The sequence below is a fragment of the Symsagittifera roscoffensis genome, chromosome 8 (genome assembly GCF_963678635.1).
Source record: "Symsagittifera roscoffensis chromosome 8, txSymRosc1.1, whole genome shotgun sequence".
Taxonomy (NCBI): domain Eukaryota; kingdom Metazoa; phylum Xenacoelomorpha; order Acoela; family Convolutidae; genus Symsagittifera; species Symsagittifera roscoffensis.
In genome coordinates, this window is record NC_087069.1 from 40,068,583 (window position 1) to 40,092,324 (window position 23,742).

Genomic DNA, 23,742 nt, shown 5'->3' on the forward strand with positions numbered 1-23,742 from the left:
ACCGTAAACCAAAGGACTGGAAATTTGGATCCAAAGGACCCAAGAAGGTATAAACGTTTGTCATTAAAAAATGAAAAATTGACTAAGCATACGGTGCAGATGGAAAAAGGGTCGTTACTAAGGCGGAGTGGTGTTTTTTTGTAGATCGGCGGCCGAAGAAAGCCTAATTGAGAATAGGAGCGATGCGTGCACACCAGGACCTAGTAAAGGAGTACATAGTACCCCGGGCCCAAGTGAACCCACAAAGTGTAAGCGAAGAGCCGAGAAGGATCGGGTCGAGATGGAGAACGCGCGAAGATCAACGAAACAACGTATAGTAGAGTACAGTGCGGACGAGAGCGAGGACGACGAAGATAGCGAGTGGGAAATCGAACGAAACGAACCGGTGAAGATTACGGCGAGCGAAGGAGACGATGTACCGCCGGGAACGGCTAGGGAGAGATCACCAAGAACCGTCGGTGGAAAACAAAAAAAAGGCGGGTGCGAGGCAGCGGCGAGAAAATCAACACGGCAGAGACGCGGAGTTGACAAAATGGGGGGAGTTATGATCCATTGAATAGAGCACAAGTGAGGACAACAGGAAAAAAAGAGAAAACCTTAAGAGAGGTTTGGCAGGTGTGCCTGAAAACTCAATGTAAACTAAAACTTAACTAGTAACATGATCCAATAGAACAACTAACAGTGAGTTGATAAATTTTATATCTACGCTCTAAAATTTATTTGTGGTTGCCCGAATGAGATAGGGACCAGTTTTGAGTTTATGTAAGCGCTATCAATTGTTCGAGATAGGAACCAGTTTGAGTTTATTTAAGTGCTATCAACTTGTTCTTTCTGTCTGGGGACCTGCTGTCGTGACCTTGCGATCTCTAATGTCCGATGGGATCTGAAATAAAAGAGTGCAGTAAGATTTCGATTTAATGCCTAACAGTTTGTCTACAATACAACTTATCAACAACCTTTTTGATCTTATACAGTTACGACTTTAACAGGCTAGAAAATGTTCGCTTCCAATAGTAAATGTAACTTGTCTCCGTTTTCTTACCAGTAAAATTTGGTTCAATTTCAAGTTGATGGTCATTGTTGATTTTTTTGCTTGCAAAACTAGCCTGATTTTGGATCTGCATTTTTTTCGGAAAAGATTAAATTGGCGACTAAAAAAATTTTTTTTGCTGAAGTCTGAAAAAATTTTGTCTATACATTTGAAATGCTGTGTTTCTAGTTCTGGAAATTACTCTGGAAATTTTAGATCTAGAAATAGTTTGATAATTACTTTTCCACTAGCCTCATGTATGTAGTTGAAAATATACAGTTTCGTAGCATTGAATTGAGGGATACGCAATTTTTATCTATGAAGGCAAGCCCGGTTAATTTTTGCTCACACCGGCTATTTTGTTGACTTTCTATGTTTCTCAAGCTCTAAAATTTAAAAAATAATGTATCAGAACAACTTTTAAAGAATCTTTGTACGTTTTTGTTTCAACTTATTAAAGAAGCGACAAAAGTTCGCGCAAATTTTTCATAGCCAGGTCATGCTAGCTGTCGGCATTGAAATCAATCAGCTCAAAAAAATTCTTCAAGTTGAAATCAAGCAAGATATGTGACCGAAAATTGAGCTAGTGAGGCAAACTTTATCATTTTGTACTGGTGTTCTTGAAGAAAAACTCTTTGTTAAAATTTTGTTAGCCTTTTCGATTCTTAAAATTTTTGGTTTTTGGTTAATTATTTACCACATACGTTGCGAGGTAGTCAAAAACTTTAAACTTTGTCCTTATGCTAACACCCATGTTAGTTTTCGCGCAACTACGACGTGAATCATTTAATAAACAATCACTTATTCAAAAAATGCAAAAAAAATAATTTTGTTTCATGTAGCCAGGTGAGCACATTTTTCGAGAATTGAAAATTATGCAAATTGCCATAAAATACATCCGGTATAGAAGTCTCGCAATTAAACTGGCATAAAAAACTAATTCAATTAAGTTTCTTAGAATATGTTTCAATCTGAAAATAGCAGAAACTCAAGCTCTCATGCCTTTCTTCCATTCAATTTGAATTTTATCAGAATTAAATTTTTTTTGGTCTGGAGTTTTTGTCTGAATGCGATTTAAGTCAAATCGGAAATAATCTAAATTCTGAATTGCTCTCAAACTGCAGTTTCAAAAAGTTTTTCTTTTGAAACACAACGCTTCCAATTAAAAATGACAACCACATAATTTAATTTAATTTGAACTAATTACGCTTATTAAACTAAATGAATTTAAATCGACAAAATGTAATATTAAAGACCCAAACTTTAAAGAAAACTTGAGTTTTAGAAGAGAAACAAATCGGGGTTTTTTGAGCTTTTTTGAAAAAATGAAAACAAAAAAGACGAATCTTTTAGCAGTCTGGTTGAACGATCTATTGTTGCATTGCACTAATCTTTATAGCGAGATCTTCTCTTTTTTGCGGAAAATAGAACTCTTACTAACTCAAAATTGCTTTTAAGGATTTTGAAGGAAACTAGGACTTGAATTCCAGCTCGCGTTAAAACTGTGTAACAGAAAAAGCAATAACAATGGCGCTCTTTTCAGTCCTCGTACTCTATTAACTCTAAGAATTAAGGCTGTCTAAACTTGGTTCATCAAGTAACTTGCTCATAGAAAAAATTGATCAACTGTTTTCCTTTTTTAACGCTGAATTGTTTTTGTCTGAATGAAAACAAAAAAAATTGGGGAACCGGAATTAAGTAAGAGTCAGAGAAGGGATTAAAAAGAACAATTCCAAGTCAATCAATCATCAAACTTTTATGGCTTTCAGTTAACAATATCAAACCCATTTGTTGTTTTATTCCATGATGCTAAGATAGTCTTTGAAGCAATTACTTAAAAAGTTACTGAAGGTCGACATGCTAGTGTTTCAGCAGAAAAACATTCATGGAATTGGTTTCAATATCTGTTCGCCTGTTCACTTTTTTTGAAGATCACATAGTCATGGCACAGCCATAGCAATTTTTTTCTACTAAACTACAAGAAAAACTTCAATGACTCTAACAAAAATCCATTTTTTACCTTTCACATTGCAAAAACAAACAAGTTATCAGGTTCTTTTGTCAACTCACCTTAAAATGACAATTTTTTTAAAAAAAATCATTATAGGTTTTAAAATATCCTGTATTTTGTGCCTGTTATACCGAGTTGGTCAAAAAATTGTGTTTCGAAACCTAAAATTGTTCCAAACGTTAACACAAAAGAATGATTTTTTTAACTTTGAGCACAATGCATTTAGTGAACTATTCGAGTGCAGATTAACATATGGGGGCAATGAACCTAAATTACTTTGCGTATTGTGAAATCAAAAGTAAAAGGTGTGAAAAAGTTTTGAATCCTGAGAAAGCAGAAAGTTAGTTCCTAGAAATCCATGATAAAAGAACATTATTGGATGTGCGCTCAATTTAGTCTGTTCAGCGCTCTGGAATCTCGACACAAGTCTTTAAACCAGCCAAAACTTTGTCGTGCCGATCAAAGAAAACGAAAAAAAAAACAAAGAAAGATCAAAAAGAGCGTCCTGGTTGCTGAATCCGCTTCCAATTCACAAAATACAAAGTTTGGCCTCGTGATGAAATAGTCTGGTTTCAAGAAAATTTTTTTTTAAAAAAAGATCAAATATCAACATAACACTTTCATACTTATTTTTAAAGAAAGTCGGACTTGAAAAATCTAAAAGATGAAAAAGTTCTGCGTTTTTCAGGCTTTTAAAAAATTCAACAATATGTGTTTTAAATATGTAAAAAAAACTGATAGATTTAAGTTTGATATTGTTGTTCAGACTTATTTAAAATCCGACTGTTCTTTTATCTTGGAAATTTAGAAACTAATTCTAATTGTCTGCTCTCTCGAGATTTTCAAAAATTTTTACTTTTTCAAAAACATTTTCTGCTTGCACACCTTTTACTTTAGTTTTTCCTAAAACGCGAAGTCATTTTAGTTCCCTGTGAATCTGCACTCGTCTATTTGACCAAATTTCCTTGGCCTAAAATTTTCAAATTTCTTATTCCATTTTGACGCGTGAACGACGAACACCAAGTAAATCGGCTGCAGCGGAACTGTATGATTAGCCATTGCGGTCTATGGAGGTCAACCCGGTTGCTTTATTTGTATGGACCTCCGTCCCTAACTAGACCCCTTGACTACCCAAAGCGACATCGTTTTGGTACCTTTTTAAGAGAGCCATTTTTGGTCGACCAATTATAGTGCCAAAAATTCTAACTGTGAGGAGAAGCATGCGCCAAAAAACGCATTTTTTGGTCAAAATGTTCCAAAACGGCGCGTTTTTGGCCTGTTTTCTTTTCCAAAATTTGCCCTCGGCGCAGAAGTTTTTTGCTAAGTAGTGTCCTATAACACATATAGCCGTTTGACCTTAGGTCGTTAAGGTCTTCAAAATCTTAGATCTGCGTCTCGCTCAAAGCATTTCAAAACTGAGATCAGCTAAATAACTTAAATTGCGAAGCACCATTTAAAACCAAAAACTAGAGCATAAATTATTTACAAAGTTATTCTAACATCAAAAGGTTATTTCTATTTTTTATTTTCTAATTTGGAGACTAGTTTATCGAGCTGCGTCAATCGTTTTCTTCAAGTTTTCTAGTGTCGTAAACATCAAGATGTTCCAGACAATCATTCTAGATCCATTAAAAGATACTCCTCGATAGAAAGATTTAACGCCATTATCCATCCATAACTTCGAGCAGCAATCCCACAAGCTTTTATACTGTCCTGGCTTTGAGTTCGAATAAACTGTTTTTAAACAATCGGCTGGGCTCGAAACTAAAGTCGCTAAAACGCCCGTGCAAATTGAGCAAACTATAAAACACGGCCATTCATCTTTCATAAGATTATTACGTAACACCACGCCTTTGATTATGTCATAGCAACCAATTTCAGCAGTGTTTACTGCCATATTACGTATTGCTCCGGGGAAAGTTCCACGCCATAAGCCTTTTTTCACGCCCTCCGATTGGTGGATTTCTTTGTACGCTTGAATTGTGGACTTATACGTGTCCAGTTTTGCTTGTGTTCGGACTTTTACGACGTCAGTCGGCTGACCAATCAGAACAGCCAGAATTCCAGTCGTGGAAGCCGCTAAAATTTTAACATACTTCGGCGTAAATCTGGCGTCTTCAGAAACGTCGAAAACTTTACAATATTCGTTTTTGACCATATCGTAACAGCCAAATTTAACCGATGCCATAATCATTTGCCGCTGAAAAGCGGCGGTTAAGCACACACGGCCACCAAAAAAGGCGCGAAAACCTCCGTTTTTGTATGTATTTTGGATAATTTTTGAAATTTGTAAGTTCGTAGAGTTAAGAGACGAAGAATTCAAAGCTGGAATTTTGGAAGTTGTTTGCGCTTTCACTTTTAGAGTGTCGAGCGGGATTGAAACTAACTCGGCGGTACAGCCCGCAACTCCGCCGCTGAGAACCTCGGCCACATTTAAGATGTTCGTTCGAAGTTTGTTGTGGTCTCGGGCTTGAGTTGTCGTGGTGGGTCCTCGGGTCGGGCTGGGAATCCGAGTGGGTAAAAGACTCTTCGGAAGCAAAGGCATATTTAACTGTTATGTTTGATTTATAGCTAACTTTCAAGAATTCAGATCATTCTAGAATAAGCACTTTTTAACTTGAGACAAATAATAAATTTGGCCGATTTCCTCAACAAAAATTTATTTGAAGAAAATTTGAAAGTTTTGTTCTTTAAAATGTTCAAGAGAACTTGCTTTGACTTTTTTCAATAATACAACGAGAACTAATGTTTCGCATCCAATTGACGTAATTTTTTTTTCGGCATTAAATTTTTCTTTGCAGTTTATTCGACACCAAAAAGAAAGCAAATCGATCGCAAATAACACGTTTAAAATCTCACTGAAAAATATTCGACAGTATCAAATTAAGAACACGTTTCGTCAGCTGATTGAGATTTTGTACTTTTTGATGCCATTTGGTTGTTCCAAAATTGGAATATAAACGTTGACTTTTAAAATATATCGTATGACTATGATGATGATTATCAGTTCAATCGCATTTTAAAAAGTCTGCTGATTTTTATGAATCGACGTTGTTCTAGATCCTGAAATTAACTTGGCCGTCAATTAAAACTTAACAAAATTTCAAAATGTGATTGAACTTCAAACTTTTACCTCGCTATTTATACCATATTTTATCTTTAAAAGGTGTGTTTACCATGCAAAGTCAAAGCAAACAAAATCCAAATAATAAGTTAATTCTCAAGTTTGAGATAAATTTCTTTGAACATAGAGGTTACGTCATAGAAGTAAAGGCAAATAAAAGGCAACACCTGTTTAAATAAAACTTTGTCGACGGATACAACATTCGACATCAATCATCATCGGGTTCTTGACCTCTTATGGTAAAAGGTGTGTGTATATAACCATCTTCAGTTCAATCTAAAGATCAAAGTTACAAGAAGTCATTTTGATAAATGGGAAAAGATTTCGTGAAAATATAAATAACAATTAACCGAAAAAACTATCTATATTGGGTTTTTGGGCCAGAATGATGGTTGATTCTGTAATTTGAATGAATAAGTTTTTTCAACAAAATTATTCTCAACGTTATTTTGTATATACAGAAATGGAAAGCAAAACATTGATCTATTTTTTGCGATTTCCTTTTAAGGATTTTTTTGATGCACATGTGTTTGAGTGTATCTTGTCCTCTGTAGCTTCAAAATTACCATGTGACAAAAAAGTAAAGGCACTAAATATATTTTTAATTAGAGTTGGTAATTCTGGGACTATATAAACCAGTTGGAGTCTCAGAATTGGCCTCGTGGTTTAAATAACAAGTTTGAAGGAGTAAAAGACAAGAAGGAATAAAAAATAGTTTTAGTAAATCTATCTAGTTTAATACCAGACAAACTCTTATGACCTGAAGCTGGAGGTAAGTTCCGTGGAAAACGAGTTGCAGCAGGCAATTTTGCAACCCTTAGTAAAAGATAAATAATATAACGGTTCATATATCCTTTGAATCTGACCAGAGTTTCTATTTTTAGCCGGGGATTTGGTTTTGAGAAGCCGTCTGTTTCTTCTTAGAAATTTATAAACATTTTGATGAAAAACAATTAGTTCGACTTTTTAGCTGTTTTTTCCAAAATTTCTCTTGATAATCACTGAAGAAAGTTTCCACTAGCTTAGTCAAAATAATGAAAAAAAAAATAGTAAGTTTGAATTAGTTATCAAATCAAAGAAACATTTTTTTTCGAATGGGCAAACAGAAGGATTAGTTGGTAAAAATGCCCCCATTGAACTGTCTGAACTTTTGATCTTGCGGTCGATCTAAAACAGTGCAATTTAAAGTCCAACTATCAATCTTAAAGTTCCTTGAAACCACAAGACGGCTCTAAAGCGTGACGTTTATGAAAGGGAATTGAAAGTTCATGTAGCTCCGCGAATTCCATGGTTGAATAAATATAAGTGCTCAATGCCATTATTTCAATTTTCTGTTTTTCTCGCGTGATCATTCACTCTAGTTTGGCCATAAAACCTACCATGCGTTTAAATTGTAAAGTTTTTTTTAGTAAAACAAATAAAGTTTTTTTTAAAGAAAAACGTTTTTTTTTAATCAAAGTAAGTAAACCAGTATAAGCCTAAGTATGCCAAAGAAAGAAACAACTATTACAAATGTCGTTTCTGAAATATATTTCGGTTCAAAGACGAACCTCGAGTTTTGACTTTTGAGGTCAAAAACTATGCATTCTGTCTGCCGGGGTTGAGGTCATGGGTTCAGGTTTAGGCTGTGATGGACCAAAACTTGGTTTGTTTAGACCTCGAGGACCAAAAAATGTTGGCCTCAGAGCATGGTGTCTGTAAAAAATCCGGTTTGATACCGTGGATACCGACAAAATTCCGGGATCTACTTAACAATCGCCCTCACTTTGATATCTACTAAAAGAGTTGCCAACCCTATAAATGAACGGTAATTTAGCACCAGAACGTTTTAATTATTATTCGAATTTTGCTGCATTCTGATTGTTCTGAAATACGACAACTTAGTCTACTTAACAATTGCCCCCTTTTTAATCTACTTTACAATTGCCCCCTTTTTAATCTACTTTACAATTGCCCCCTTTTTATTTTACTTAACAATTGACGTAGGCATCTTTTTGAATAAACAGGTCAAAAAAGTTGTTTTTGAGCACTTTTTGGTAAATTTTGACCTAAAAATTGTTTTTTTTTGGCGCGCACTTTCCTTCAAAGATAGTATGTATTGGCGCCAAAGGCGCCTTTGGGAAACTTTTTGGGTTGGTCGGCCGAAAATGGATTTCCCTGGTCGAATCCCTGAGGGTAGGGGGGAGGGGGCGTCGTCTCCCCGCATCCCCCTAAACCCAACCCTGCGCAAAACCTAAGGTTATTTAGTTATATATGTATGGATGTTTTCATTTCGGTCACTCCGTCACTTGTGTTCATTTTTTACTAGTCTTTATTCATTAATTGATAAATAAGCTGGAAAATTGGAGCAGCAAAAACTTTGTTACTTTTGTACCATATTTCAAAATAAGGTCTTGCTGTTGTAAAAATAGATAATGATGTGATAATATGACCTGGCAAGAAATTTGTTGAACAATAAAAAAAATTGTATGAAAGAATAGGAAAAAGAGGGAGAGGAAAAGAACGGTCATTTATTCTGAGATAGACACCTGAGGCTCTATATACGCCATAGTTTACTATCTTGAGCGAATGATTGAATAGGTACAGGAAATCGATTAGGAATTTTTTATGGTGGAGGTCCTCCATAACCATGGAGGACTCTTCCAGATTCGCGCAATTTTTTTTATTTTTCTTTTCGTAGATTAGGTTGACCGAAATTTGCTTCGCCAATCATCAATAAATACTAAAAAAAATTCCAAAAATTGGGCGTTAAAAAACATCAATTTGGATCAAATTATCTATCAAATTATCAGCCAACTACGCATTTTAGAACCGCCGTATTATTTAGAACTTGAAAAATTATACTTTTAATTTTGTTGTGAATAATTGACAAGCTGTTTGAAGTACAACTAAACGTGTTTAGTAGCACTGGTAAAATTTTGATAAAGGTATGACCAACAAATTAAATTTAAAGCGAAAAAAGTTTTTTAAGAGAGGAAGTTGTTTATATTCGTGTCGAAGAAGAAAGCCTTGAAATTGTATCCCGTTTGGTAAAAACAATAATCAAAGAGGGATAAAATGTCATTTGATTAACAAATTAGGTAAACACGCTGAAGATCTATATTTAGCTAATTTTAAACTCCTTTTAAGGTCAACCGGTTAGTAAAAAGCAAAACAAAATAGGTTTAAATGGCATTGAAAGTTCGTTCTAAGATTGCTCGGCTGTAAAAAAGAAATCTTTGAAAAAAAATCAAAAATGAGCTTTAAAATGAAATTAAGCTTTCAGTTATACTTTGTATTTCACCAAAAATTTTGAAGAAAAGCAAGATGGTCGCGTCGAGGTTTTTGTTCTGAGGAAATTGATTAGATCAGTATTGTTGTCGATGACTTGTCAGAAATTAATCAAACAACTGATTGCGTCGTTTGAGGTGTCATGCTGCGGCTTTTTCTAATTGCATTCACAACTCTCGTGAAAAAAAAGCGTCGAAACAAGCGTAATTATTGTTTCTTGTTCTTTTTTCCGATATTTTATCTTCACTACGTATTACATCCTGTGTGTCTTCCACCAAAATATATAGAAAAAGAATAATTCTTTTTGAAAAAAAATGTAATATCTTCGAATGATATGAGGTAAAATCACTATGATTTTCATCCATTTTTTTATAATTTAGAGTTTTTATCGGTTTGAAAAACGAGATTTTATGTTTTTAATCTTAGCAAAAACTTATCAAAAAAATAAGTAGCAAAGGTATGGTGATCATACCTTTGTTTATCAAACCGAAAGAATGTTGTATATTGACAACTGATTAGGTTTATGATAAGACCAACCTTTTACCAAACCCAGTCTTTACAAGACAACAAAATAGTAAGTTAGGTAAAACACTAAACTCAGACGCCGCTTTGGTTCCGCTGCGCCGCTTATACTCAGCACGAGATGTATCTTGCTCAAGGATTAGTGTTCAACACTACATCATTCAAAATTTAGTTCCACTCGAGATTCAAAAAGGAAATGGTCAAAGCAACCAAAATGCTGCTGAGAACTCATCTGATAATTCTCTTTAACGAGACTAAAATTCTTTACTGCATCATTTGTATTGTAATGTTTTTCCATTTTGGTAAAAAGCAGGTCTTGTAACAAAAAATGTCATCAATTGGCAAGTAATAATCAAATTCAAGTAAATTTTTGGCAATTTTGGGCACTTACCTATGCGCTCCGGTTGGTGCGGGTAATTTGTATCGTTTGCTATTGAATAATTTGTATCGTTTGCTATTGAATTGTACAGTCATCGGTGCCAATTTTTTAGTAGAACGGTTTTTGCATAAATTTAAAACAAGAGAGGTTATGCAGCCTTAGCAGATTTTGACTGACAGACTAGTATTTGACCTAAAAACTGATATACCGAAGTCAAAGGGTGCATAACCTGGGTCTCAGCTTCCCAAATAAAAACAATCATCTCACCGTTTGTCAACAAAACTCTAAGCAAAACAAACTAGTTCAGCGGCAAACACTGATTCACGCCAACAATTCCTCTCGTGTCAAGTGTACGCGCAGTGGAGCTAGCGGCTTTTTTTGTCAATACCGCGTTTGAAGTTAGAGATCTGACTTGTTTTTTTTTTGAGTCTGCTAAAAATTAATCTGCTAAAAAACCGGTCTGCTACATGTTGTATTCAGATATACTTGCATTTTTTCCAAACATGAAAAAACACTGAATATTCACTTTGGTTTTTATCAAAATCATCGCTGTTTTTGCTGATGGATTATTTTCAATCAATTTTCAAAATTTATGGAAATTTTTTGAATCATAGGATTTTTCTAATGCCGTTGTTGCCTTTAGAGAAGTTTCCCGGGTTGAAAATAACTTGTTATACAACTTCCAAATATGAAAAACTTCTTACCATACAATTTCAAACGGTTCCATCGTACAGAAAATTGTATGAAAATTCTATGTAAAACATTTTTTTGTATAAGAAAATTATATGATAAATATTTTTCCATAAACCCAAAAAAAATTTATTTCAATTTCTGATTTTATTCTAGATTGTTTTCGTAACTGGACGCAAATGACAAAGGCCCTGGTTTACTCAAAGCCGGAGTAACCAGAGATGGACGGTCTCGCATTTGTAATGCTCAGAAAATGACCTGAATTGTCTTACTCAAATGATATAACGAAAGTGACTAACTTTTATATTTTGGCAAAAATTTTCAACGCTGATTATTTTCAAAATTTGAACTTTTAATTTATCAGACATTAATCAAGGCATTCAAAAAAATGCCATAAAACAAAAAAGAAGTTTGTAGCGTTTTTGAACAAATTTTTTTTTGGAAAATGATTGTTTGAGTACAAAATTCGATTTGCGATTGAAAAAAAAACACAAAGAAAATTTGAGGTTCATATCGCCATCAAAAAAAATACTAGTCATACAAATTCCTCTTATGTTAAGTTCATGACTAGCATTTTTGACAAAAAATTTTTCTTTTTTAATTAGTACGAAACGCCGATTTTTATGCCGAACCAAAAATTTTTTTTTGAAATTGGATGACAACCGTTTAGCAAATTGTATGAAGTTTTTATGATTAGTGTTCTATAAGTCTTAGTTTATGGAATTGTATGATTAGCGTTTTCGATCTATGAAGGTCAATCTGGCTTATTAACCTTTCAAGGAACAAAATGTTTGCATGAGGCAGCTAATTTCTAATCTGCTTCTCGAGTTATAAGGTTTGCAGTGGTTTTCCTCAACGGGTTGAACTGCTGCTGTGTTCCGTATAGGCCCAAGGGGAACAATTATTACATTCTCATCAAATTTGCTCGAGGTGCTGAAATATTCGCAAAACAATTTCTTCTTGTTTTCAGGGAGAACCATTTTTAAAGCAAATTTAAAATCCTCGCAAAAATTGTAAATCTGCATTGCTTTAGGTGTTTCCTGACTAGTTGATTCCATGCAGTTGCTGCTTGCCAGTACCACATTTTAATTTGCTATTTTATCGATTCCATAAAACTACAGAGTTGTATTTAAAAAAAAAAACACACGACACCAAGTTGGCTCTGCTTTTTTGAATTGAAATCACGAAAACTCATCACGAAATGAAATCACGAAATTAGAATGCTTCCAAGTTCCATCCATTGCTGGCTTTTTTTCTTTTAAAAACGTGTCTCTGAAGAGATTTGAGTTAATTTTTTCAAACTGACTTTTGTTTTAGGTTGATTACTTCAGAAAAACTCAAGATCACCAGTCAGATGCAGAATACCAACAGCAGCAACTAAGATCCAACATCGAATCAAGGTCAGACAAAGTTCTTACCAAAAAACAACATTTAATTATTTGGGTTTTTTTTCAAATTGCGTAATCAGATTTTTGTTTGCACTTTTCTATCTTGACTTATATCAGAGCTGATTTTTACAAAAATGTGCTGTGCGATTAAGGAACAAACAATGTGAGTTTCAAAAAAAATCATAAAAAAATCAGACATTGAAAACAAGGATAGCCGGTTACTGTGCAAGTAGCACAGAATGTTCCGACCACAGTCTTTAAGAAACTACAAAATAAAACTTTTTTTTTCAAATTAGTTTTTCTGCGTGGGGTGATAAAAAAGTGTGACGTAAAACTAAATATGAGGCATAAAACTAAATATTTGAGGCAAACATTTATTAGAAAGATGACTAGAAAAACAAAAGTAGAAAAATTCAAAAGATTTCAATTTTTTTTTGCAGAAAATTAATAATTTTTTGCAGTTTTTGGTTCCCAGAATTGAGCTACAAAACTCCAAAATTTTTTTTACTTGCTTAAAATTAAGTTTTAGCGCTTAAATTTTAAATTTCTCTTAATTAAGTTGTTGTAAGCCTGCTCGCCTGCTTTATTCGCTCGAATTAAGACGAAAAAATCATTAATTTTTTCAACACAGGAAAATTTTTTGGAAACTTTTTAATGTTGTTCGATTCACGACTGAAAGGGTTTTAATATGATTTAAAATTTATTAATCACTCAACTCAGTCCGATTATTATTTGTGGTAGCTGGTTAAAAACTAAAACACACCCGAAATTGTGTGATTTAAAAGTGACAAAATATTTTGGATTTTACATTATTTAGATTTATTGGGGAAAAAAATTTACTTTTAGTTTTACAAAAACTATCGACAATATAATCGATTATTGATGCCAATTTTAAAAACTACATCCATATTTATCTTCCAATCTTGTTTAGACTGTTGGAGGTGCGTGACTCTTTGGTGGATCTTCGCAACAGATTCATGAAAGAGGAAAGCGAGCGGAGAAACACAGAACAAGCATTCACCAAAAGGTTAACTCGATTTCGCCAGAAAATCATCATGGATTTTTTGTACGATTAACAAAAACGTATTGCATAAATACTGTTCAACAACAGTATATGTTTTCTATTCAAAAATTGAGTTTTTTTACACTTGAACACTGTGAAGTAAATTTTAGACAAAAGATCAAAAGTTACCAAAAATTCAATTTTCTATTTTTTGTTATGTTGACTTTTTTTCCTTTTAAGATTATCAAAACTTTTGTTTTCCAGAAAATTTTACCTATTGTTTCTACAAGTGCTTTGGCTCAATCAGATTCTGGCTGTCATTTTTTGAAAAGTTCCCTTTTTTCTAAAGTCTATCAGAGCTTGAACTTAAAAAAGCGAATTATCAGACCGAAAAAATGCCACATTTTTCAACTACTATTTCCTTCTTAGTCAAAAATTCCTGTGCACGCTTCAGGAATGAAAAATTTAAAATTACTTTCTAGATTGTCGGAAGAACATACGCAAATAGCAGACCAGAGCAGACAGATGGACGATCTCAGACACGAACTGGCTAGACTGTCCTCGTCTACGAATCAGGCATTCGACAGGTAAGAGTTGAAGACAATTAAATTTCGTGCAAAAGTTCTCAAAACTTTCAATCACACGGCTTCTCTCAATTGAATGGCTTGAATCGAACGGCTTCTTTGTTCAATCAACTACTCCTGAAACTTTCAAACTCGTCCTTACCTCTTTTTAAGTCCGAATTAGCGCCTTAAAGGATGAAACATTCAACCAAAAGTGAGCGATTAATACGACATAGTTGCCTGATTTCAACAGGTAACAAAAGAGGTCAAGTGGGAGCTGAAAACTAAACCCCTATCGAGTTATAAGATGTTTATAGAGAAATGAAGTGTACCTGAAATTCCCTAAAACCACCTCCCCCCCCCCCCCCAAATAAATTAACTCTTGACTGTTTTTACTTTATGATATAGGGAGCGTGTGGAGTTTGGGGAGCGTGTGATGAAGAGCGAGGAAGACCAGAAGAGGAAGTTGTATGCTTTGGAAGTGGCACTCAAAAACGACCTCCTGGGAAGAATCTCAGAGTTCGAAAAAGTAAAGGAAACTATAGAAGTCTAAGAAGCGTTTTTCAAGCTCCCAGTCATTTCCTATTTCCGCCACAGTTACTTCCGCTCCAGTCATAAAAACCACCACAGAAATGAGTGCTTTTGCGGCGGAAATGACTGCTTTTTTTTGGGGGGGGGGGAGTGTCTGGTCACGACTTTTCATAATAAGCCAGTCATAATTTAGTGCGTTTCATGCAAAAAAGTGCTCTGTTTCTGTCTATCACTTTTTCATATTTTAAAATCCAAATAATCTATAATAATTTTCCGAAACCAAAACGTTTTTTTTTTTGAAACGTAAACATTTTTTTGATTGATTCATGTTTTTCCAAACCCCAAAAATTTTACTCTTGTATAAAATGTTGGCCTGTTATTTTGTTGTGTTTTTAGATGTACCAATCGGAGAAGGAGCACCGACATGCATCTGAGAAAGTGCTGCGTGATGAGTCACATGGTGCACTTAGTGAGATGCAGAAGAAGATGGATGCTGAGATTGGGGAACTCAAGAAGAAGATCAAGGTTAGTCACCAATAGCCCAAAAATCAACCAATATCACCACTAAACTAAACCAAAAAAGAAACCAAAAATCATTCAGACCACAATTTTTTAAAAATGCAGTTTTTTTTGCGCTAGAAAATTCATAAATGGCGGCACTTTTCAAAAAAAAAGTTTGGCATAGCGTGCGAACAAAATAAAACTCAAACGATATTGTCAGTTTTGCCCACTTTTTACCTGAGAAACGGGACAAATGTGGCATGATTGCATTTCAATTATCCTTATTCAGTGAACCTTCTTCGATGAAACTTAATCAATGAACCTTAGAGAGTGAACAAACCAGTAGTATTGTATCGTGTCCCGGATCCTAAGGGGGGGGTCCTTCCTAAGGGGGGGGGGTCCTCACGTAAAGCAAAATCCTAGGAAAGGGGTCCTTAATTTTTTGGAGGACCCCTATCCTAGGATTTTGTAAATGATCGCAAGTTCCCACCCCTAAAGTAAAAGACCCCCTCCTTAGGATCTTGTTAAGCTGAGCTCAACAACCGGGACGCGATACAATAATTCCTTCTAATTCCTTTGAAAGCGGTCCCTTTTCCCGCGATAATTAAAATTAATCGTCCTAATTCCTGAACTTTTCTTTTTTCGTCCTAGTTTCATGTGGATATCATTTCCTGGCTTTCTTTCTTTTCGTCAAAGATTTGTCATGCTATTAAAGTTTATTATTCAAAACAAGCCTAAGGATTTCACACATTTGTTTGAATTAACACTTGGTTTGTGTCTACTAGTTTATTTGCCTGAAGCTATTTATGTTAAAACAGTGATTGAGCTCAATACGAGTATTTTATTAGTTGTAAATTGGTAAAAACCAAAACATATACAAGTCGAAGTATAAAAAGGACGAAGAGTAAAAATCATCTGAAAATATATGTTTCAGACTTTAATGTTTATTGTTTTGGTTTTCTTTGCGGTGTTTTTTAGATGGTCGTTCTTCTGAAGCTTCAGATAAAATAAATGGGTTTTTTATAGGGGGACGTTCACGGACTCGGCTACTAGAAGTTTCTTCTTCTTCTTGCAGCTCTGCTTCTGAGTAGGGCCGCTGTAAAAATCCCCAATCCGGGAGTGTAAAATCGGGAGAACTGTTATCAGTTTCATTGTATGAGTTGGCCCACTCGGTGTCCATGTAAATGTCTTCTAGAAAAGCATTTTCTTCAGCGGCTTTATGGCCAAAGGGCACTGTCGAAATTCCGTCGAAAAGTAGAAAACGTTTTGAGTCGAATGGTGATAATGCAAGTTTGTTTTGTTTCACTGTCATATTGGTGTGACCTTTCGAAACTATATTATAGTTGTATACTCTCATTGTTTTTCCAGTGAATAATGTGTCCCTGAAGGTTTGGTGGACCAGTTCTCTCTGTGCACTCCGTTTAATTCCTTTGGCACTCAATTTTTGAGTGCCTTCTAAACAATAGCAAAATTATTATTCTTTTCTACAACGTTGGGGATAGCTTCATTTCACTTCAGCAACTCAATTTATACCGAACAAAATTTGATTCATTTTACCAAAAAAGAGCAGAAGACTCTAAATTATGATTAAAAAAGAGGAAACAAGAGGGAATATGTTGTCAGATAAATCAACGTTTAGGCAACATTGTATAATGTTGCCTAAATCAGCTAAATGCCCATAGTTTAATGCAACAAATTAAGGGGTGTAGGTAGGTTGGTGGTGGTATTTTTGTTCTGTAAAAGGTAGGAATGGGGGGTGGAAGGGTGGCTTAAATTTTATTTACCATTAAGGACGACCGAATATAGTTTCGGTTTTAGGGCGATGAATTCTCTGATCGGCTTCCCACCAGTCTCGTCTTTGAACTTCAGCACAACTTTCTTGTTGGTATCCTCGAACAAGAAATCGTCCTTATCGTAATTTGAAAAGTCGAAATCAGCTTTTATTTTCTCCAAGTCTCGGTAAACGTCATCAGTTTTTATGGCGTAAATAAAACTATCCGTGTCGGAGTAAAGGAGTTCCAAGTTTAGATTTGGTTTCATTTTTTGATAGTGAAACTGAAACATGAAACGCTTGGCGAGGTCTAGGATGGTCGCACCAACTATCATAGGTTTATCCCACAATATTTTTGTTACTGAAAAGCTAATTGTGGCTAATTGATCGTCAATGATTTGAAAGCTTTTCATTGTGCTCAGAGCTGTTTTTTGTAAAAGTTCTCTCTCATTCCTTACAATCTCCAGCTTCTTTCTTCCTAACTTAGACTCCATTGTCTTACCGAAAGCTGAATTAACAATTAGCTTGTAGAAGTTCTCCTGGAATTTATTTACCGCGGCTTTTCGTAGGCGGGTGTTGAGGTCGACAAAGGGTGCCATCCAGTGACTTTGGCGGAACTGAAGAACTTTTCCGAGGTGAGTTATTTTCATTCCTAGCTCATGGTACAATTTTAGGGTAAGGTAGTGCAAAACATAACCTTCTTTAGGATGCAAGGTCTGTAGAAGCTTTGGCACTTTTGGCAGTGTGGTGATTCCCAATTTTCCCAACATGTCGACTTGCTCGTTGCTCATTGCACCGATGTCCACTACTTCACGAGAGGGGGCAAGGGGGTAATCAGCAAAGAAGTCGTGAAGCTCTTCGGGTATGGTTAAATTGACTTCAACTATATAACCCCATTCTGATGTTTCGCTGGTGAGCAGTATGTCTGCCAGACTTTTTTCAACTATTGAAAAATCGTTTAAGGGCAAAGGGCAGTGTTTCATTATCCCCCCGTACAAATTGTTTGCATCAATATTGAGGATGTAGCTTGATGGTTCTGAGGGCGAAAAATCGTCGAGGTATTTATTGTTTGCTTTGTAAAATCGGCGCGCGTAAATCGACGACATGCCTCCTCGTATCATTCGCTGCACAAGGTCTAGATGTTCACGGTCCGTTAAGAGTTTCAGTTCGGGCTTACAAACTTTTAGAAAGGCGTCCCCGGAAAGGTTACTTGCCGTGAAGTAACAGGCGCAATCCAGCCCGTATGTTTGATAGCAAACTTCACGAAAAGCTTCGAAAACGGAAGCAAGCAATAGCACATCTGTAGTCAAGTACAAGTCGTGGTAATCACCAAGTGAGCCACACTTCAGTTCGGTGAAAACTTTAAGGGCATGATTGTACTCGCTTCTTGAAACACTCACATCCCCTCCTGTTAGACTATTTTTCCACATTGCTCGTGGGGGAAGGCGAGTTTCTCGGAATTTTTCGAATGAGTTGAAGTATGAGTAGGGGTAATGCCCTTTCTGTTTCAACAGACTGACTTTTTCACGTGAGTGACCGAGTTTTTCAAAATAGTTCTCCAGCAGAAAAAACTTTTCGTTGGGCAAATTATCGACAAGTTTTGCCAACGATGCCAGCATGAACCTATACGAATCGATGAATCTCAGATTTTCGTAGAGTTTTTTGATTTTTCCGTTTTTGTCCGTGTACGTTTTTATGTAGACTGAGATTGTCAAGGATATATATTTTTCTTCAGATGCGGGTATTACGGAAAAAGTGTTTTCCGAATCGCTTTTTGCCAGCGCTTTGATTATAAAGTGTAAATCATAATTTGACAAATTATGAGCTACCACTGGAATGTAATTTGTTGTTTTTCTATTAACGTTACACTCATTGTGTGCCCAACCCAGAAACTTGTTGGTGTAATGGCAATGATCAAGTACCACTTGATCATTGTCGGAAAAATCATTCTCGCATATCCAACAAATTGTAGCATCTTCCCGTTCCTGGTCTGTTATACCAGTGAAAGTGTAATATTTCCTTTTTTCTACGTAAATTTGTCTCGCTAACGATTCAAGGGAGCTAATTAGCTCTTCCATCACATTCGGTCCTATTTTAAGCTCAAACTTTAACAGGTCTTTTTTCCCAAATTCGATTACTGCTAACGCGTAGCCGCACGGTTGATGGATTTCAATTGTTTGCGTGCTAGATTTTCGCGGATCAGGTTGCGGTCCGTATACTGGTAAGAGCTGTGACTCCAAATCAAAGTAGATTACTCTGGGTACGTACCAACGAGCTGTTAAGTTTTTGAACTTGTGGTCATCTTTTCCCGGCTTGGGCATTGTTATGACGACATCTTCGTCTTGGTAGCACAGTTCTTGATGTCTTCTCAAAGTTTCGAATGAAGCGCATGTGTGGAAACATTTGCGACAAATCTCAGATTGAAATCGGTGCACTTTGTGCCGCACGTACTCGACCAGTTTCTGGAGATCACTTATCAACACATAGTGATATTTTGATCCATCTGTCAGCAGCAACAAGTCCACAATCAGGCTAGTAGTGAATCTGCTTGATACTCTTATGGGCAACAATTCGCCATCGTTGTACCTGAACAGAAAAATAATTTTTATACCTAGGTTTGAAATGAAATAAAAAGGGTGTTTGAATAGGTGAAGAACATTATTGAAGGAATTTTAAAATTTTTAGAAGGAAATTAGAATTTGCTTACCGGAAGACGTTGATTTGACAATTGTTCAACTTTTCAAATCTGTCCATATCCATCAGACCCATTGGCATTTCGTATTCCCCATTGATTTTCACAATTCCTTCTTTGTCGAGATTGTAGGTTGAGACTTTGTTTTTCTCCAGCCACCGTCTAGATGTGGGGTAGAGGGCCGGCTCATTCACATTGTGATATGCGGCAACAAAGGAGTAGAGAAAGCAACGGTCATCATCTTTAGTGTTGATATTTGTGAGCAGAGTAGATGCTGCGCTGAGTGCATCAGGTAGCTCGAGGTAGGATCCTGCTCTTATTGGTGAGAAGGCCGCGAAACTGATTTGCAATTTTTCAATTCTGTCAATAATCCATCCGCTACCATGAGAAGAGAACGAATTGACTTGGTTGACCATATGTTCAATCAGTTCCAAGAATTGAACCCCAGCTATTCCCTCGAAGTACACTGTCAATGTCTTAGTGTTCAGAAACAGCATGGTCCTTTCGAAGTTTCCACTGTCCCCGTCTTGCACAGTGGGAATTTTGATCATTCCCACTTCCACATGGAATTGCACCTTGTTCGGACCCTCTTTGACCCTTTCCAGTATAAGAGCATCTATTTCCTCCTTGTTTTGCATCATGACTTGAAGCAAATCCATTTCTTTTTCACCAACTTTGAGATCGTATCGACGCAATTTGCCTCTGAACGCGCTTTCCGTTGGGGCAGCGGAAGACGTCGTCTCAATGCCGTCCCAAACAGGCAATGCGTGCTTCTTCAGCAAGTGTTGTCCATAGCTTTCCGCGGTGAGAAATATTGTATGGCAATAGATACAATGACTATTCGAAGTCATGTCATGTACCAGCTCGACGTGCTCTCGGGCTTCCGACAAACTCTCGAATGACTCTAGACACTCATCGCAAACAGTTTGAGGAGGAGGGGGAGGAAGGATCTTGTGAACTTTTTGCTCATGTCTTCTCAAGTTCCTTTTAGAGCTCAGTATTTTTCCGCACTGCTGGCAAGGAACAGGTGTCGCGATAGAAGTAGAGTTCGGCATTGTTTGTTGAAGTTACTGAAGTAATTCAGGAAAATTTCAAGAAAATTTAGGAGAATTTCAAGTAGAACTGGTTATGGAAAAGCAAAAGCGAGAAGTGACTAGCACCAAAAAACTTTGCGGGTAAGGGCAAGTAGAAGCCATTAACGAGAGTTATACTTCGCCGTCTTGGCAATAAGTCTTTTCCTTTCCAAAAACAGGGTTTATTCTAGCTTTAAGCTCTATATGTCTCATCACTCTGCTCAAGTGGAGGGGTTTTGTATACTAAAAACTGATTCATTTACAGCCTCAAACTTTTGCTGTTAATTTTAAGGGTTAGCGATAAAATTTTGGCTTTTTTTAGGCGACTGGTTTAGACTTTCAATTAACATTTCAGCACTAAATTACAAAATTTAATGCTTAGAATGATTCAGATAGAGCCTAAAACTTTTTCTGACTAATTTTAACCGTGAAACAGTAATTTCCTAATGATTTCAAGCCCACTTCTTGGTTTGCGTAAATAGGTATAATAAAAAGTAGATTTATGAGATAAAAGTATTCAGAAAGTAAAGCCCTCAACTAACTAATTAAGTTGAAAAAATAGTAAACTTAAAAAATGAAAATTTTGCAAATTTGACACCTTGATAGTTACCGATGCATGATAAGCATAGATTGTCATTTGAATGTGTAAAAGATATCGTTTTAAATTCAAGTGAATGTGGTTTGAAATTTTTAGGAGCTATCTGATACGTAATTAGGACAAGCGTAGAAATTCAAAAAAAAAAACAATTATAGCCCAATCAATGAGAGTAGACGCCTGAAAAGTTGTGATTTTTTGAGAAAATCTGATTTTTGTGAAAATATTGAAAAAAAAAAATTGGGAAAAAATTTTTTTTCTCTCCAAATCCATTGAAACTACCCTCAATCAATTTGCCATGAATTTCTGAGCAGGGTTAAGGGTCATGTTCATTTTTCGAAAAAAAAAACATAATTTTTTTTTTTCCACATTTTTACCAAAAAATTGTCCGTTTTTCACCCAAAACATGTATATGAATGTAATATAATGCAGATTTATGGCTTAAAACACTCTCTGTTACTTTGCGTAAGACCTGGCTAACCCCACCGGGCACAAAGTATGATGAGAGAGAGAGGATAGAGAGTGTTTGATAAAAAAGCCAAATAAATATGGTTGGACTACCAACAAGAAAATGTTGGACCCTTCCATATTTATCTTTCTTTTGAAAAGAAAGCAATATCCCGAAAAGGATATTCCAAATGGGGTTCACTAGTGAGCAAGTGTATTTATCTCTCTCTCTCTCTCTCTCTCTCATTCTTTCTCAAACAACAATTTTAGCGTAAAATTATTCTCGATTTCTGATTTTTTTCTAGTTTTTCTCTAAGATTTTGCTGAAAACTTTACGGGGCAAACTTTAATTGATCTATTAAGCAAAATAAAAACTGAGACAAAAAATATACACACAGTAATGTTAAAACAGCTTAGAAGTCAAATCAAACAAAAATGAAAATATAAAACCTTGGAATAATATTTGAAACAAAAGAAGGAAAGTTTTTTGTTTAAGTTATTAGAAACCTCGAAACTGTAGTTTTCTCTTTTTTGGCGCATAGCAAGCTGCATTTGGAGGAGTGCCTTGAATGAGATCTGGGGTGACTAGATCAATTGTCTCCGCACTAGATGAAACCCGAGCATCCGAATAGGAAGTTGATTGTTCTGGAGTTGAAACTGGTCCCCTAACAAACGACTCGGGAGACATTGCTGTCGGAATATCCCAGTACGCTTCGCGCTCTGCATAGTCACGAATACATCCCTCCTGATTTTCATACAACGGCATTGACTCGCAGTCATACGCGAAGAGAATTTTTCTTGGAGACTGCTCGAGCGAGGTTGTGTCGTTTATCTCCGTCTTTTCTAATGCCGGATAGCTCTCGTGAATAGTGCAACTCTCGTACATTCGTTTTCGATTCTGTCTAAGTAGATCGATGTGATCAAGGAGGTAGTTTGGTAGCATGATATGACTTTTTGTAGTCCATTCCTCGTTTTGATTCTCGTCGTTTTTTCGGGGAGCCAAGTCATTGAACGGACTTGCTGTAGACGGAGAGACTCTCTCTTTCTGTTGATGGATGACTGCAATCGACTCTCTCGTGTATGTTTGGTAGATAATGGTTCTTTCTCGATCAGACACTGAGATTATTTGTAAAGGACTAGTCATGACTTGAAGAGGTTTAAAGTTTTGTTAAAATGAAATGACTGAACTACCGAAATGAAATTGAGAGAATGAAAAGTATGAAAAGTTTATTAATGAAAATGAGATCAGGAAAGGGGTGGCATAGTTCAATTAGGTCAAAGCTAATAACTTTTTAGGCGAGGCTATCAAATTTTATTCATTCTTTTAAGCATGACGCCTGAGGTCATGTTAGGAATGAACGTGAAAACCCGATTTTTTAGATTTATGTGACAGCTTTATTATAGTGGCTACGGGCGAAAGCACTCAAAATCAAGTTTTCATGATATTTTGCCAGACATTCATTGTTATGCTGTTAGAAATTAATTACCATGATTCATAACAGTCATTAAAATAACCGTCACAATAAATAACACTAGAAGATTTTTAGAGTATAGCCGGGGGAAAAAGTAACTAAATACCCATATAAAAAGAGGTTTATCGTTAAAGAAATTATATCCTTGGTGATTAAGTCTTATCAATATGGCTTAGGGCGCTCGTAAACTTTATCACCTAAATTTTTACTTTGGGAGCGCATGATCTGTCTCGTATACTGTGATCAGTCATTCTTCAACGTTCCACACTAAAAACCAGTTGGTTGTTATTCATTTATAATGTACGCTTCTCTTGACACGGATGTAGACTATTTCGATGATTTTAGGGATATATCTTCGAATGATAAACGTTTAGTTAGAGTCGGTGCAAAAACATTCGCACAGACCGGTACTTACATAACTATCAAATTGTACAAAAAAGACGAAGAGGGAACTTTTAAGTATCGACAAGGAATAACTTTGTCAACTGGTGAATTCGAGTCCTTGGCGGACAATTACACAAAAATTAAAAGGTTGACGAAAGCAAAAAACTGCGACGTGACTGAAAAACTTAGAAAAAAGCGAAACAAATCTAAAAAATCTTCATGCTCTGAAAAGGAATGCGAAAGTGAAAACGATGATAACTGTCGGGTTGTGTAACATTATCAACTCGTTATTCGAT

At 35.8% G+C, this 23,742-nt stretch overlaps 2 protein-coding genes across 5 annotated transcripts in view; one reads left to right on the forward strand and one right to left on the reverse strand.

Annotated features, from left to right (window-relative positions):
• LOC134853383 (coiled-coil domain-containing protein 154-like) overlaps positions 1 to 23,742 on the forward strand; it is a 92,656-nt gene that overhangs the window by 36,802 nt on the left and 32,112 nt on the right. For both annotated transcript variants that reach the window (XM_063869371.1, XM_063869372.1), the window contains exons 5-9: positions 12,344 to 12,426; positions 13,346 to 13,441; positions 13,900 to 14,004; positions 14,389 to 14,509; positions 14,908 to 15,036. In XM_063869371.1, coding sequence (XP_063725441.1) covers positions 12,344 to 12,426; positions 13,346 to 13,441; positions 13,900 to 14,004; positions 14,389 to 14,509; positions 14,908 to 15,036 — 534 coding nt within the window. The remainder of the gene's footprint in view (positions 1 to 12,343; positions 12,427 to 13,345; positions 13,442 to 13,899; positions 14,005 to 14,388; positions 14,510 to 14,907; positions 15,037 to 23,742) is intronic.
• On the reverse strand, positions 4,470 to 8,710 carry LOC134853384 (dicarboxylate carrier SLC25A8-like). 3 transcript variants are annotated; one of them, XM_063869373.1, is made up of 3 exons: positions 8,532 to 8,710; positions 6,218 to 7,396; positions 4,470 to 5,729 (listed from the first exon to the last, which is right to left on the reverse strand). In XM_063869373.1, exon 3 carries the CDS (start codon positions 5,584 to 5,586, stop codon positions 4,588 to 4,590), a length of 999 nt encoding a protein of 332 aa, XP_063725443.1. In that variant the 5' UTR covers positions 5,587 to 5,729; positions 6,218 to 7,396; positions 8,532 to 8,710; the 3' UTR covers positions 4,470 to 4,587. The 3 variants fall into 3 exon arrangements, with proteins under 3 accessions (XP_063725443.1, XP_063725444.1, XP_063725446.1); XM_063869374.1 differs by having other exon boundaries at positions 6,218 to 7,084; positions 8,540 to 8,554; XM_063869376.1 differs by lacking the exon at positions 8,532 to 8,710 and having other exon boundaries at positions 6,238 to 7,560.